Genomic DNA, 14,308 nt, shown 5'->3' on the forward strand with positions numbered 1-14,308 from the left:
TATTAGAGTTTATAAAGAGAATAGCATCTATTTTATAAATATATTATTTCATCTAGTTATATTCTTTCTTTCTATATTTTTATTTATTTTTTACCCGTTACAGTATTATGCCCTTCGTAACATACAACTTGACTATTTTTGACTATTTTTTCATTTGCTCTGACATAAAGAATATGTTCGTCTAACAAATAGCAAGCACCAGTGTAAACCTCTTATAAAAAAAACTGAGATAAACGAGACAATTAATTTTTGCCTTACTTAACCCTAACCCTTTAATAAGGGTGTACAGAGTTTTAATGATTACGAATTGTGAGATGTACTGTATGTAAACATTGCATCAAAAATGACTTCAACCTCTGAATGCTGGGTGTATTTATATCTCTATAGCGTGGAAATAGCAGGGGTCCCAGCTGGCATTAAATCAAAAACAATCATTTTCTCATAAATCATAAAATTAGCATAAAAATGATTTGTTGGCATAAAAAATGATTTGTTGGCATAAAAACTCATAATTTTTGTACACGTGTTCTCCAACATTTTGCTTACGCAGATATTTTTATTTTGGTTTGGTCTTTATTACTCAGCGTTTATTATTCTTATGACATTTCCCGGAGTTTTGTGTAGCAATTGTTAAATTTGGGAAGAGAGTAGAACAACTTTTTTAAGGTTGTAATTAACTACAGGAGCTGAGAGCAGTTTTTTATAAATTTCATTGTAGAGAGGTTTTGAATTTGGATTTGACTAAACAATAGTTTCAAGAACTGCCCTTTTTTGGTTCATTTCCGCCATTATAGGTCGAAGGTCAAAAAATTTTTTCCAAAAAGTATCTTATGACTTACTTTATTTTTTAGCAATTTTTATGCTGAATCAGAAAAACCTATAGCTATTGACATGGGGTAAAAATAAAGTGTTAAAAAGCTAATAGTACATTTACATCTGTGTCTGAAGTAGCTTTTTTTACAAAACAATTTGATGAAGTATTTCCGTTTCGAAGTATTAGATGGTGAAGTTATTGCAAAATCGAAATCAAAAAGAAGGAGGACTTCGAGTGTTTCGGTTTTTAGTGATAAATGTATCATTTGTGCCTGTGCTAAGCATAAAAGGGAACTTCAATAGATTTAGAATTTGCGAAACAAGTCGAGTGAAATTATTTCTTTCTTCCATACGATTCAATAAGGACGATGTATTCACAAGATGTTCGTTTTTTGGATACACCTGGAGACGTCTTTCCAGCTGATGTCATGTGCCATTAAGATTGTATAGATCTGTACTTGATGCGTTTTCGCAGAGACGTGCAAATCATATTAAAAGAGAGTCAAGATTCATGCAACAGTGTAGAAGTTAAAGATTTTTCTATTGCCTTAGTTAAGGATCTGGATATTGAAAAGAAAGCCCATGAACTTAACCAATGACACTAATTCTGTGAATAAAGAACTTAGAAACAACAACAAACAGGTAAGTTAATTCTCTTTTCTGGTATTAATGAATGGACTGGTAGTACTGTTTTAATTACACATTTCAGAAAGTACTACCCAACAAAACGTAGTATCATCAGTATTTCTTAATGTTTTTAATTATGAATGTATGCATTGCTTTTTAGGGTCAGTCCTAACTGATTAAAACAAAAAGACTACTGATCATTTTGGTGACCGTGTGTTTTTTCTATCCAAAAGACAGATCGAATCTGTCACTAAGTATTGGTAAATCTTACAGTATGGCAGACACCAAAGCGCAGTATAGTAAAAAAATTTGGAATAGCAGAAAATGTTAATATATGATGTTAACAGATTTACCATATTGTTTTTTGTTTGATGAAACTACAAGTAATCAAGTGAAGAAGCAATATGAAGCATACTTACCCCATTGGTCTAACCGCCATGATAAGGTTGTGTGCGTATGTTGGTTCTTTGTTTGAAGGACACTGTTGAGTTTGTTGGACATTACAATGAGTTTAAAGCGAATGGAGTTAGATTCTAGTTATTTGCTTCGTCATTATTTTTTTTCGTTTGCCTTTTGCTTTACTGTTTTTCTTCTTTTCTTTGACTTCCCCTTCTAAGTTTGTTAAAGTATGTTCACTTTATACGAGATTTTATTGCTATGACGATGGGCACAAATAAACAAACAACACATGGCAGAAAAGAAAGATAGAAGTAGCGAGGAATGTTTTGAAGAACGCAGATACTTAGCGCCATCAGAAGTGTTGCAGTCAATTTTCAATTTTAGCATACAATTGAAAATTGTATCCCAAAATTAGTTTAATCCTTGAAATGTTTAAGGTTAACATTTGGTGTATCGCGAAAGTTGACCTTCGTGAAGTTTCTGTTTTCACAATCTTTTAATGTGGCTCAATCGCAAAAGTATGTTCGGGAGAAATGCAAAAATTTCACCAATTCCCTCATGCGAAAGTTTTTGCACTTAAAGTACTTTACAATTCTTCTTCGTTTGACATTTTCCTTAACATTATTTCTATTGCTTCTGGTCTATGACTGTTCTCTTGATAAGTTTTAAAAGTATGTTTAACTTTACAACGTGCGAGATTTTATTGATATAACTTTTTATATATATGATAGGCACAAATAAACAAACAACACATGGCAGAAAAGAAAGATAGAAGTAGCGTGGAATGTTTTGAAGAACGCAGATACTTAGCACCATCAGAGGTGTTGCAGTATCAATGCAATCGCATGCAACCACAGGTGGGGACTTACTTCCACGTGAACACATTCAACTCGTCTGTTGCTGTGCAAGACGACCATGTTAAGAAAAGTTTACATGATCTGTCAAAACTCCATTTCTTTTTACATGCAAGAATTGACGTAGACGAGGAAGGTAACCCGTACTTTTGTAAGATAGAGAATGATTTAAACAGCGATTCTGATTGGATAAATTTTAGATGTTTAACTTTAAAGGCAACATCTGAATGGCCTGCTGTTGTTAGTGAAGAGTTTACGACACACTTAGATTTCGTTCACGGACCGTTGTGGCGTGCCGTATGGGTCACATGTCCAAGCAATGAGTTTGACCAGTTCGTGTATATGTTAATATTTATCTGTTCTCATTGTATCATTGATGCTATGTCTGCCACAGACCTTTTTGCTAACCAATTTATACCTATTTTAAACCAGTACATTACTGACCAACCATCACCAAGTGAAAGACCAATAAAATTTCCGAAATCGCAAGAAGAAATATTCAATAATCACGAAGCTAAAAAATTTGATAAATACACCACACCGTGGTATCTCAGATGCATGTTGGATGCAGTGTTGTGGTTTGGTGATGTCACTGATCGCCTGAACAAAAGTCCTGATATGAAAGTCGTACAGGAGAAACAAGATTTCAAGTCGCCATACTATTTTCCATTTAAAATTGATCCGCAAGCCTCCATTAAACTGCAAGAACTGTGCAAAACACACTCAGTCTCTGTACATAGTGTTTTGACGATTCTTTTGACATATGCTTTCAAAATGCTGGAAAAAGATTACCCATTATTTCGTGCCACTTGTAAAAAAGTTATTTTTCCAATCAATATGCGAAAATTTAACGAAAATCTATCGACATCGCCCATGCCTCTTGGTCAATACATCAGTTCGGGCGCAGTCAAAGCGCAACTGATAGATCCTCGGAACAAAGCTGAATTCTTCCAGTATGCTCAAAAAGTTACGAAGCAGTTAAAAGATAAAAATGATATCAATAAGCAAGCTGATATCGTTTCTATGCTTACATATTTGCTTAAAAAGGGAAGACTAATGGACGTTCAAATGATGTTTTTAAGTAACGCAATCCATTTAAGCAATATTGGCAATTGTAATGCGTTCATCCGACAAAATCCTGACTGTAAGATCCAGTTAACTGAGCAATATTTTTCTGTAGCTCTCAATGCTTATGGCGTATTTGTTACAACGTCTACGCTGAATAAGCAAATGTTTTTCTGCATTGGTTTTGCTGCAGGATGGTTGACTGATGACTTTGCTGAGGTGTTGTCTCGAAACTTTCTCGCATGTGTTGAGGACTTAGTCGCGTCGTAGACCAAACTTTGCAGCAGACATTCTACAATAATGAATAGAGGTGGTAAAGGTACTCTATTCCTTAAGAATATTTTTTACAGCTACGGAACAATATTAGTTCTCTTTCAATTTTGTTTGATTAGGCAAATTTTCTTATGAATATCTGTGATTTTAATCTGATTAAGGATGTTTCATTACAGGCCATTCTCGTGGTATCCTTCGAAATCACAGTACTAAATCTAGTTACTTTCTAAGTTGAGTTTTCTAATCAGAAAAGGGATAGCCTTGAAATCCATCATGCATTTAACGAAGAAAGTCACGCTATAATAACATTCTATATGTACGCTGTGAATAGATTTAGCGTATACTAGTCTAATAAATCATTTTAAACCTTGTCCACACTATGCAATCAGTGTTAATGGAGGAGACGAAGTGTGTACTTTTTGCGCCTAATTTCTGTACTAAATTTTGCACACTTACCAAATTGGGGGAAGTTATCCACCAATAAATATTTTCTACATATATTTTCTTAGCGTTTATAGTATATTTAAACAAATAATGTTAGATTCTAGCTCGGTATAATTTTCACGAATAAAAAATAAATCTCATCCTATCCCATTATGTTTCGAAATTTACGAGAATTGCGATGTCGCCCATAGCGACATAATACGAGACAATGTGCATGAAATAACACGTTAACCATGAATCATATTGATGCTTGTAAAGTAGTTAGTGTGAACAGGGCTTGACCTGCCACTGTAGTACAGTTGTACGCATTGGGCTAGCATTTCTGATATTTAAGAATTTCTATGCATTTTTTTTAAAAAAATTATTTTAAATTTTATTATTATATTTTTAGTGTTAATTTTTATTAAATTTTACATTTCCATAATTTTGTCCTATAGATATTATATTCTTGTTATCTATAGAGTTATTGTCGAAATATTTGTCTGTTGTAAATTATTTGGAACATCTTTTATTTTCATGCTTACTGTTAGCCAGGGAGACCCAGCATAATTTTTCTTACCGCCAGGGAATTAGAATTGTTAAGGTGGGAAAAATTACGCTGGATCTCAAACGATTTTTCTGCACTCAGAATAATGACCGCGCTTTTTGATTGGTTAATTCTATTGTTCTTTGCTCACTTGGTCAATATTGGGATTTTTTTTTTGTTTTGAGCGCGAATGGCCCCACTCACCCAAACAAATATAATTAATTCTTGTAGTATTTAAGAGGGTAATATGTGACCATGCCGACTTTGTGCTGATTGGTTGATTGTAATTCGGAGTTTGCTAAAAAATGGATTTAAATTTGATGGATTTGCTCTGACATTTGTTTGCGTCTAAGCTTCAACAAAAACTGAATTTGGTATCCTTGAATAAAAACTTAGTTAACAAGACTTGCTTCTTTTAACTTCGGTTCCCACTAGAAATCTTGCTGAGTATGATTTTTAAGCGCCTAGTGTGAACATGAAAAGTATGTGTTTGGCGCTCATTATGCGCCATTTAAACAAACGCCTGTTAGACGCTAAATTTTAGGCGGTTAATCGGCGATTACGCTTTACCACATGGCTGCTAATCAGGTTTTCTAAAGTATACGAAATCAAAGGGTTGAACGTAAGTGCAGACACCAACTTTTCCCTCATTATGGGGACTTTTAATTTTTAACAATTTTAAGGTGCTTTCAGAAAGGAAAAATGATGTTGATAAATTTCACAAAAGTGTGGACTGTGGCCAAGATCTTTAAATTTGTGCGTTTAACAGGGCTAGAAAACGTGATGTTTATACATAACAGTGAAAACATAGAATATACTCCTAAATTAAAAGATATTTAGTTAAAAAAAGCAAAAAAGTTTTTTAACTTTAAAATGGCCACCACTTTACTAAATAAGTACACTAAACATTTAATATTGCGTCTTACTAAAGGGACCCTGCTTTTTCGCTAACTTACCAGAATGAATCAAGACCAAAAGACATTAGAAAAACTATTGTGGTTCCTCATACGTCGGAAAAATATGGTCCCTATTTTCGTTACCGTTGGGGTCTAATTTTCTTAGAAACATTTTCCACTAAGTGCTGGTCATATTCAATTTCGTTTCCAGGGCTCTTTTTAGCTTTCACACTCGTCCCGGTAACGGTATTTTTAGTAAGTTTTTGTCTAGTTTACTCCTAAAAGGAGAAACTCCTGGAATTTACTTTCTGAGTATGGAGTGACCACCATGATAGGACTAGTTGTTAACCCGTAGATAATTCCACGGGAAATCGCGCGTCGTACATATTTCCTGCAATACTATTTTAGGCATCCTTGTTCACATCGGCGACATGTAGCTGCGACGCAATCATTTTCACCGTACAAAATACGCTCATTATTGATGTAGAGGTAACTAGGTGACACTTCTTTATCCCCCGCGGTTGAGTGCGGGTAAACCGTACTGCACGTCCAGGTAGAATGCTGTAAATCCAGTGTAACACTAACAAAGCACTCTCGTCTTCAGAGCTCTTGGAGATAAATCGCACGAGAAAAAAATAGCTGAAAAAGACCTACTTCGCGAAAATAAGTCAATTATTCAGCTTAACTTTTTAATTTTTAAGCTGAAAAAATCGGCATATCGGAAAAGTGGGACGCGGGAAGCGGGGCCCTGTTGAGTCATGACGCGGGACTCGAGACGCGGGTTTCGGACACGGGATCCTGATATCGAGACGTGGGACGTAATGCGGCAAAATTTAGATGATACAAAGTACTGACCCACGCTATAATAAAAATTATCATAAAGTGAGCATTTTTTATAAATTTTGTTCTATAAAAAAGTGTTCCTACTGTGAGTGTGGGTGCTGTGAAAAGGTGATTTAAAAACATCTAACATTTACAAGATGATATACACATAGTAGATCTTTAAAATGCTTAAGAAGTAAGATATTTTATTAAAAAAAAGATGAAAGAGATGAATATGCTATTAGCACGTTATGTCACGAGCCGACATTTTGCTGCACCAGCTATATGTCTCCCCAGGGTAAATTTCACATACACGTGTCTATTATTCAAGGTGTTGAAATAATCAAATGACTTTTTTGAACTATGAATCCAGGTGTGTTAAGTTTCCAAGTTAGTTGGGTTGTAGCAGATTACAGAGATTGTTTTCGAGTTATTAATAGCGAACATTTAAATTAAAGAAAAAATAAACATGTCATGATTTTCATTTTTATTTTACATCTTTTTTTAGAATTTCTGTTCATTCTTTGTTCAAACGTGTATATAACACACATTGGGAATGACTACCATCGATTTATCATATTTTCCATCCAAACGGTCCTGATTTTACACATCCGAACACAGTCCCGCAAAACTCTTAAAATATGCATTTTCCTGGGTCCCGCATCCCGAGTCCCGCGTCCCAGGTCCTGAGTCCCGACTCAACAGGGTCCCGCGTCCCACTTTTCCGATATGCCGAAAAAATCCGACCTGTTCATAACTTCTTTTTGAAACATTTTATCTTTTAACGCTATTCAAGCTGAGGTGGGGGAGTTTGCCTATCATCAATACACACAGACGAGAGATATGGGGGCTACAAAACGGCTGTTAATCAACGAAAGGTGAGCTTTTGAATGTCATACTGGGTAATCAAGCTTGACTCCAGCGCCTTTCACTGTCGAACTATTCGAAAGCGCAGCGCCGTTGAAAAGGAAATAGTCCTGGGGACGAGTCGTCTAAATATAACTAAAAATGAAATAAAAGTTCCCTGTATCCATATAATGTAATTGATAAACTGTCAATCAGATTAGCTGGCTTTCTCGGTTTCGACAGTATACTGATTTCGCAAAATAAAAAATTTAGGGCAGCTGTTTTTCCTACGGTGTGGTATAAACAGGTTGCAGCCTACATTTTTTCATCTTAAGTTGCGGAAAATTTACTTTTAAAGAAAATACATTGCACTTGAAGCGCTGTGTTAGCATTCTCGTCCCAGAACTCTTTTAGATTAAGACAGAAACGTAAAGCAATTAGTGGAAATAGCCAAGTGCAAATATGTTTGCAGAATGTCTGAAAAAGCAGAAAAATGTAATAAAAAAAGGTAAACAAAAATTAATACGATTTTAAAAATTTTGCGCAGACGATCTTTCGCTAATATAGGTAAAATTCGCGAAATTTGCGAAAATTTATCTTCGCGAAAATTGATCAACTTGAGTTGAGGTACTAATTTTGGCGCCTAAATTTTTTCCCGACTTTTTTTTTCCGAAAAGAATTTTCGTTAATTTTCAACTATTCCATGAGTCATTTTGTAAATTAAAAATTCTGACGACAAGTTGTAAAAAGAAAGATTTAACAGAATTAATAATCTTTTGGGGACACCTATAGTTTAAAAGAAACACACAAGAAACATTCGGGACCGGCTACTCAATTGTTGTAACTCCTAAGTACTCCACGATGAAAAAAAAAACACGCAAATATAAAGCAAACAGCATATATTTAAAAAATTTCAATCCGTCTTTTCATGAAAAGTAAATAAAGATTTAACGTATAGTATCAGTCGAGAGAGTAATCTCCACACAGCTTCACCTAACAAACGATGAAGCGTATACAATATTAAAAACCCTACGGAGAAGATCATGTTATAGTCTACTGTATGTATCACCTCCGTAGATAGCGGTCCGATCTCATCCGCGGATGTTATGTTTATAGGTATAGCTGGATAAAAGCCTGAGAAGTTGTGTATAAAATGCTGTAAATTTCTACTCGTCCTTTTCGATCGATTAAATCGTCCCACAGGTTTTCCCGCGTAAAAGAAAAACATAGTGGGTATGGCAAACACTCCATACCTAGCTGCTCTGTTCATGACTTGCTGCACGTCGATGGCTGCCACCACAATATCTTTGTACGACCGCCCAATGGCGTTATATAGAGGCGCCATTTGCATGCTAAATTTACAATACGGACTATAAAAAAGCAGCACTGCACACCCCTCTGAAGAGTTCATATGTTGGAACAACCTAACCAACTCCGTTTCGTTTGAAAATAAGACTGTCGATGAGGATTCACTATCTTTTGCCATATTGAACGATTGACACGGCCAGTGATGCGTTGTTGGTTGCGTTGCATTACTTGCCGTGGCATTCGAATCAGTTTCATTATCATTAGGTGATATAGTCGTATTTAAATGTGTCTCCATTTCATTTGAAATGTGGATGACATCAGTCTTATCACCATGCTTATTAAGCGCCGTATTAACGTAAATATCACTTTCTTCTGTCTGCTCTAACACCTCCCCTGGGAAGAAATTATTTTCATCCGATAATTCTTCCGATTTGCTTGGGTTCTCCGATTTAATGACAGCAAATAAACATATCAACAAAAACAAATTTCCGATCATTTTAGAAAATATAAAGTGAACCATCTGCAGGTGTAATGTATCCAACAGCAACCAAAACAATATCTACTAAAGTCCATACACCTAAACCACCAAAGCTGAAAAATTTTCCCAGTCCTTCTTGCCAGTGACCCAAGTAAAACCGATCCACGCCAAAACCGCCCAAAGTTATGCTGAAATAAATGAAGTGCACAGATTACATAAACGCATTTATAGTTCGTCTAAAGCTCACATTTTACTTTTTTTACCTTGATATTTACAAAGGAGTTTAAACTTACACAAAAATTTATACGCGCGAAAATTAGTAAAAGGCCAATTCAATCTACAGAACAGATTATCCATTACACTTTTACCTCAATAGTAAAGTTGTTGACCAACGGTATCCAGAGGTCCAGTTGCACTTAAATGACTTTAAAAATCTTCTTCGGCCTAAATAAGCAAAACTAAAAATACAATCAACTTTATACGTCAGCATCCGTGCAACTTTGGAGTCACATTTTGCCGATCATACTTTCTCCTACCCCTCTCCACACATAGTGTTCATAGGATTGTCGTAATTTCTTACCTAAACAATGTTGTCTCGCATGTACAGTACAATTAGTGACAACTCTTTTCTGATCACTTGCAGTAGCCTAAATGGAAAATCATTAACATTTTTTACAAAAAAACCTACTTTTGAGTTAACAATCTGCTTTTTTTTTCCTCCAAGGATCCTGTTGACAAAGCCAGGCTTAATGTAAAAATGAAGATGAAAAATTGAAGTTAAGAAAAAATGGCCCGAAAAGGATTCAAATGAAAGACTTTTCTTAAATAATAATTCCATTGTTTTAGGTATTAGATACATTAACCCGCTGAAAGTTTTTGCGAAAAAACTTCTGTTATATTTTGTTATATTTTATATGTTATATTTTAAAATTTCAATTAGGGTTATAGGGTTATTTCAAAGTTGAAAAAAAGATAATGTTACTTGGCTAAAACTAAAAACTAAAAACTAAAAAAAGGACAACAGAACCTGTACAGAATTTTATGTAATTTCTGGAATAATCCAGTTTTGTTTGTTCGTTTTTTGTTTGTTTATTTTTATTTTTTATTAACTTCTCTAAATAAAAAAAAAACATTTTTAGTCAAAAATTTGTCAGACAACAATTTTTGAAATTAGTGTAAACAAGAGTTTATGGTATTAAAATTTGACACCATTGTTACCTGACAAAATGCTCTAGGTCCACAAGTATAACTTTCAGTTTGTAATTGGTAACAGTAAACACAAGGAATTGTAACAGTAAAATGTCGTTCACCCTGAAAGTAAAAAAATGTCACAATTTTATTTGTGCATATGTGTATACAAAGCATATACGTTTCCAAATCAACGCTGAAGTTGATGTAACATTTTCAAATATGTTTAGTATTGGTGCTTCGAAATTCTGTCTATGATGCTATTTCATAATCCTTTCTATTAGGACAAGCAGAATTCTTAATTTGCGTCTACTAAATACTAAATCAACAGATTATATTGTTCACCTCTGCATTAAAACAATAATCCTTTCTCTACTTTTAGAACACCTAAAACACATTATATCAAAAATATATCTTATGTGAATAATGAATTCAATAACTATTAGTTTCTCTCTGATCTATTATCTCTAAAAAAAACCAAAATCTTTTATTCAAATTTACCTTAGTTAGAGTTTGCTCCTGCAGGATCCGTATATTCTAATTACCTGGTAAAAGTTTATTATTTTGTTTTCACAATCGCTTTAGATCTAATTCTTACACACAATATTTTGAGAAATGATGATGGATTTGAAAACAATAGTGTGGGATAAACAAAGAGGTGTTTTGTTTTCCAACATGCAATACTTTGCTGTAATATGGCCTTTTAGAGCATAATAAGGGCCATACATGTAAACCATGTGGTTCCAGGCACCCATACAGGTGGCCATTTGTCTAGTTCTTTAAGTTTTAATGGACTATAATGTCCCATGTCATTTTCCTTAAATTATAGATTTCAAAAATGGGCTTTGATTTGTCGGATTGTTCAAAAAAGGTGGTTTAAATGAACAGTCATATTTCCATGTAGTACCATAATTGTAAGAATGACTATGGTGTTACCTACTGTAAGGAAATAAATTTCTTGGTAAGGAAATGGTATGGCAAATGTTCTATTTAGTGAGAGATACCCTGTCTATTATTTCCAGGAGGGGCCATGGCTTCGATAGGGAGTCCTAGGGTATTTAATGCTCATTTCGAGCTTCGCTGAAAATAAATATGGCGGCCAAAAACTTGGTACTGTTCAAACATGTCGTGAAAACAGGATACGAGTTGAAAATCTTCATCAAATATTGGATATTTTACTATTGTCAGGGAAAAAGGTGATGCAAAACATAATTAGGTTATATATTTCATTTTAGCATAATTCTTACGTGTGCAAAGTGACAAGTGACAAATTTGAAATCAAGGTTAGCTACAGACTATCCATTCCGAACAAAGATTTTTTGCAATTTTTTCTCAGGAGTATATGAAAGGCCATTAAATATTGTATGTTTTAACTTAACTAGGTCACATATGGCTTAACCACCACCATGATTGTTAACTAGTTATTCTGCAAGAAATATATATTAATTCACCCTATTATATTTATATACAAAGCCAAATCAAGCTTGTTGTTTGCAGATGTACAGTGCCAACCTAAGAACCTATTTCTGATTTCTTATATGAACTGGTATACAGTGCTTAAAATAATGACTGGTCAATGGCAATCGATTCCTTGCTTCGCAAAAAAAAAATATTTATCTACTATTAATGATAGATAATAATCTAAATATCTCGCTTCACATTTATTTACCATTGATTCATACACATTTTTTAGCAGCAGCGTTTTCAATCACGCATCAAAAACACTTTAGTCACTTCAATAATGCGCACCTGAAATATCTTTTGTATAAAGAAATTATTTGCTATGCTAAAAATCAAAGAAAAAAATGACTTAAAGTTCGGAATTTGAATGAAAAACATGCGCGTTCAAAAATTACTTATTTTTAGAAATTGAATATGTTACATTGCGTAACAACAACTGTTGTTCTTTTCGAATGTTACTGGCTTTTTATGTTTTTTATATAAATTCATTAGGTTGTACATCGCAGAAGTCGCCGGTGGCATGCTTCGAAAATGCTTGTCACAGGCACAGGTTAACATGAAGCAAAACTGTACAGGAGACTCAATTGTTAGAGGCTTCGCAGAACATCTCCTCTCACAAAACCGAGGGCAGGGCTGACTTATTGCCTGCTGTGTTGTGTGGGAGACAGAACTTCTGGACTTCTTTTTAATACAATATACATTTTTTTTTCGATTATTATTACTAAACATATTTGATTTCTCTTTCCCCTTGTAAAAAGATTTTTTAAACTTCATTTAACGTTTTTTCTTTGGTATTACATTATGAGAACATTTGTCCAAAAGCTGTATTAAGGTACAGGACACCTAACCTCTCCCATGTTCTGGTTATATTTAACTTGCAGGGGTGCGCACTCTTCTCGCAGTATTCTCTGTGACGATGAAGGTCGGACTAACTTGTGGCATGGTTCCAAATGGTCTTCCGTCTTTTGTCCAAGTCTCAGTGTAATGCACCATCCGAACATAAGAGTGTCAGTATGAAGAAAAGGAGCCGACTTTAATGTTCTCTATACCTTACGTTCTTCATAACAACACCGACCGTTTTTGATTGTGGCATTTATTCAAATTTCACAACAAAATTATGCCAGCAATTTTTTTTGCCAACGCAACTACAGTATCTTCGTGTTTTACGTCGGCAGTGTCGAATGCGACACTAACATGTGCAACCTAGTTCCCAGGCAGCTTGCTTTTATGAGCGCGAGGGAAGCAAAGTTGACTAATTATCGTTCATTGCGTATTCACTTGACGAAGTAACCAACGTGAAGGTAGGTCAATGGGATTTGTAATTTATAAGTGGAATAAATATCAAATTTCGTGATTAAAACCGTTTCGCAAGGAATCACATATTTTTGACCACCGAAAAATTAAATTTGACCGGCCATTTTGGATCTCCGACGGTCAGTATGACCGGCAGTGGTCAAATATTTATTTTAAGCGCTGGGTATATATAGCTGGCTATACACTATACGGCTATAGTGTGCAGGTAGGATCCTGCGCTAAAAAGAGCTAAGATTTTTTTAAAGTTAAAACTATAAAACTTGTATTAACTTGCCTTGCATGCAACTCCTTCTTGAACAGTGCAATTGCCTTCAGTTGTATTACCATAAATACAAGAATTGTTATACGTACAATTTAAGCAAGCCACAGTTAAATCCTTGCAATTTTGACTATGAGTGTACTTGTTCAAGCAATAAAATGTACTTTCTCCGTCGTTTCCAAAAGACGTTGGATTATCCTGGAGTTTTATGACAGGTGTTATAATGTTACTGGTCTTTACTAGCTGACAGAAGTATAAAATAACGGTAAAACGAATCATCATACATACAACAACAAGACATAAGGTTTTTGACCACATCCATCACATCACTGTTAATCTGCCATCTTAAATCCTGTCTAACAAGAGTGTATTAAATTGGTTCTGACTTCATGAAACAGACATAGAAGAATGGGGTGGTGCGCCCTATCCTATGGAATTTAATAAATTTTTTATATGGATTCTGCAGGTTTTACAGTTAGGAAACTTAGAAAGCGGTTTTTTCTCATACAACTTTTTGCTTTGGTTTTAGCATTTTGACCCATAAACAACAAAACGTAAAACATATTCCTTATTTCACAGAAAAGACTATTTTTTACAAATATTTTCCTATTTCTTTAATTAGAATGCTAGCATCCTGTGTGTGGGAATAAATCCACTACCCTCGTTAATTAAAAAGAAAAGTTCCGTCACTTTTTCAGAATATGGATTTAATTATTGATCCGATATCAGATTAAA

General features: G+C 34.4%; 3 protein-coding genes across 5 annotated transcripts; 1 reads left to right on the forward strand and 2 right to left on the reverse strand.

The window, feature by feature from the left end:
• The first annotated feature begins 274 nt into the window (after positions 1-274).
• On the forward strand, positions 275-4,970 carry LOC130636344 (uncharacterized). Of its 3 annotated transcripts, XM_057446030.1 has the most exons (3): positions 693-1,455; positions 1,601-1,885; positions 2,571-4,970. In XM_057446030.1, exons 2-3 carry the CDS (start codon positions 1,775-1,777, stop codon positions 4,026-4,028), a joined length of 1,569 nt encoding a protein of 522 aa, XP_057302013.1. In that variant the 5' UTR covers positions 693-1,455; positions 1,601-1,774; the 3' UTR covers positions 4,029-4,970. The 3 variants fall into 3 exon arrangements, with proteins under 3 accessions (XP_057302015.1, XP_057302013.1, XP_057302014.1); XM_057446032.1 differs by lacking the exons at positions 693-1,455; positions 1,601-1,885 and adding an exon at positions 275-666; XM_057446031.1 differs by lacking the exon at positions 1,601-1,885.
• Positions 4,971-8,449: 3,479 nt separating this feature from the next.
• Positions 8,450-9,369, reverse strand: LOC130636350 (thioredoxin domain-containing protein 15-like). The gene has a single exon (XM_057446038.1). It carries the CDS (start codon positions 9,367-9,369, stop codon positions 8,479-8,481), a length of 891 nt encoding a protein of 296 aa, XP_057302021.1. The 3' UTR covers positions 8,450-8,478.
• On the reverse strand, positions 9,366-13,948 carry LOC130636349 (TM2 domain-containing protein almondex-like). Its single transcript, XM_057446037.1, has 5 exons — positions 13,589-13,948; positions 10,570-10,662; positions 9,932-9,998; positions 9,720-9,795; positions 9,366-9,539 (listed from the first exon to the last, which is right to left on the reverse strand). The coding sequence occupies exons 1-5, from the start codon at positions 13,889-13,891 to the stop codon at positions 9,371-9,373; spliced, it is 708 nt and encodes a 235-aa protein (XP_057302020.1). The 5' UTR covers positions 13,892-13,948; the 3' UTR covers positions 9,366-9,370.
• Positions 13,949-14,308: the final 360 nt, after the last annotated feature.

This window comes from Hydractinia symbiolongicarpus, chromosome 3 (assembly GCF_029227915.1).
Source record: "Hydractinia symbiolongicarpus strain clone_291-10 chromosome 3, HSymV2.1, whole genome shotgun sequence".
NCBI lineage: Eukaryota > Metazoa > Cnidaria > Hydrozoa > Anthoathecata > Hydractiniidae > Hydractinia > Hydractinia symbiolongicarpus.

Bases quoted from the DNA above. Each gene is read 5' to 3' on its own strand.
- LOC130636344 (XM_057446030.1), top strand. From the start codon at position 1,775: ATGATGTTAACAGATTTACCATATTGTTTTTTGTTTGATGAAACTACA. The intron at 1,886-2,570 runs GTTGTGTGCGTA...TATATATGATAG, and splicing joins GGTCTAACCGCCATGATAAG to GCACAAATAAACAAACAACA.
- LOC130636350 (XM_057446038.1), bottom strand. From the start codon at position 9,369: ATGATCGGAAATTTGTTTTTGTTGATATGTTTATTTGCTGTCATTAAA.
- LOC130636349 (XM_057446037.1), bottom strand. From the start codon at position 13,891: ATGTGGTCAAAAACCTTATGTCTTGTTGTTGTATGTATGATGATTCGT. The intron at 10,663-13,588 runs GCAAGTTAATAC...TTTTACTTTCAG, and splicing joins AAGAAGGAGTTGCATGCAAG to GGTGAACGACATTTTACTGT. The intron at 9,999-10,569 runs GTAACAATGGTG...TTTTCCATTTAG, and splicing joins GACCTAGAGCATTTTGTCAG to GCTACTGCAAGTGATCAGAA.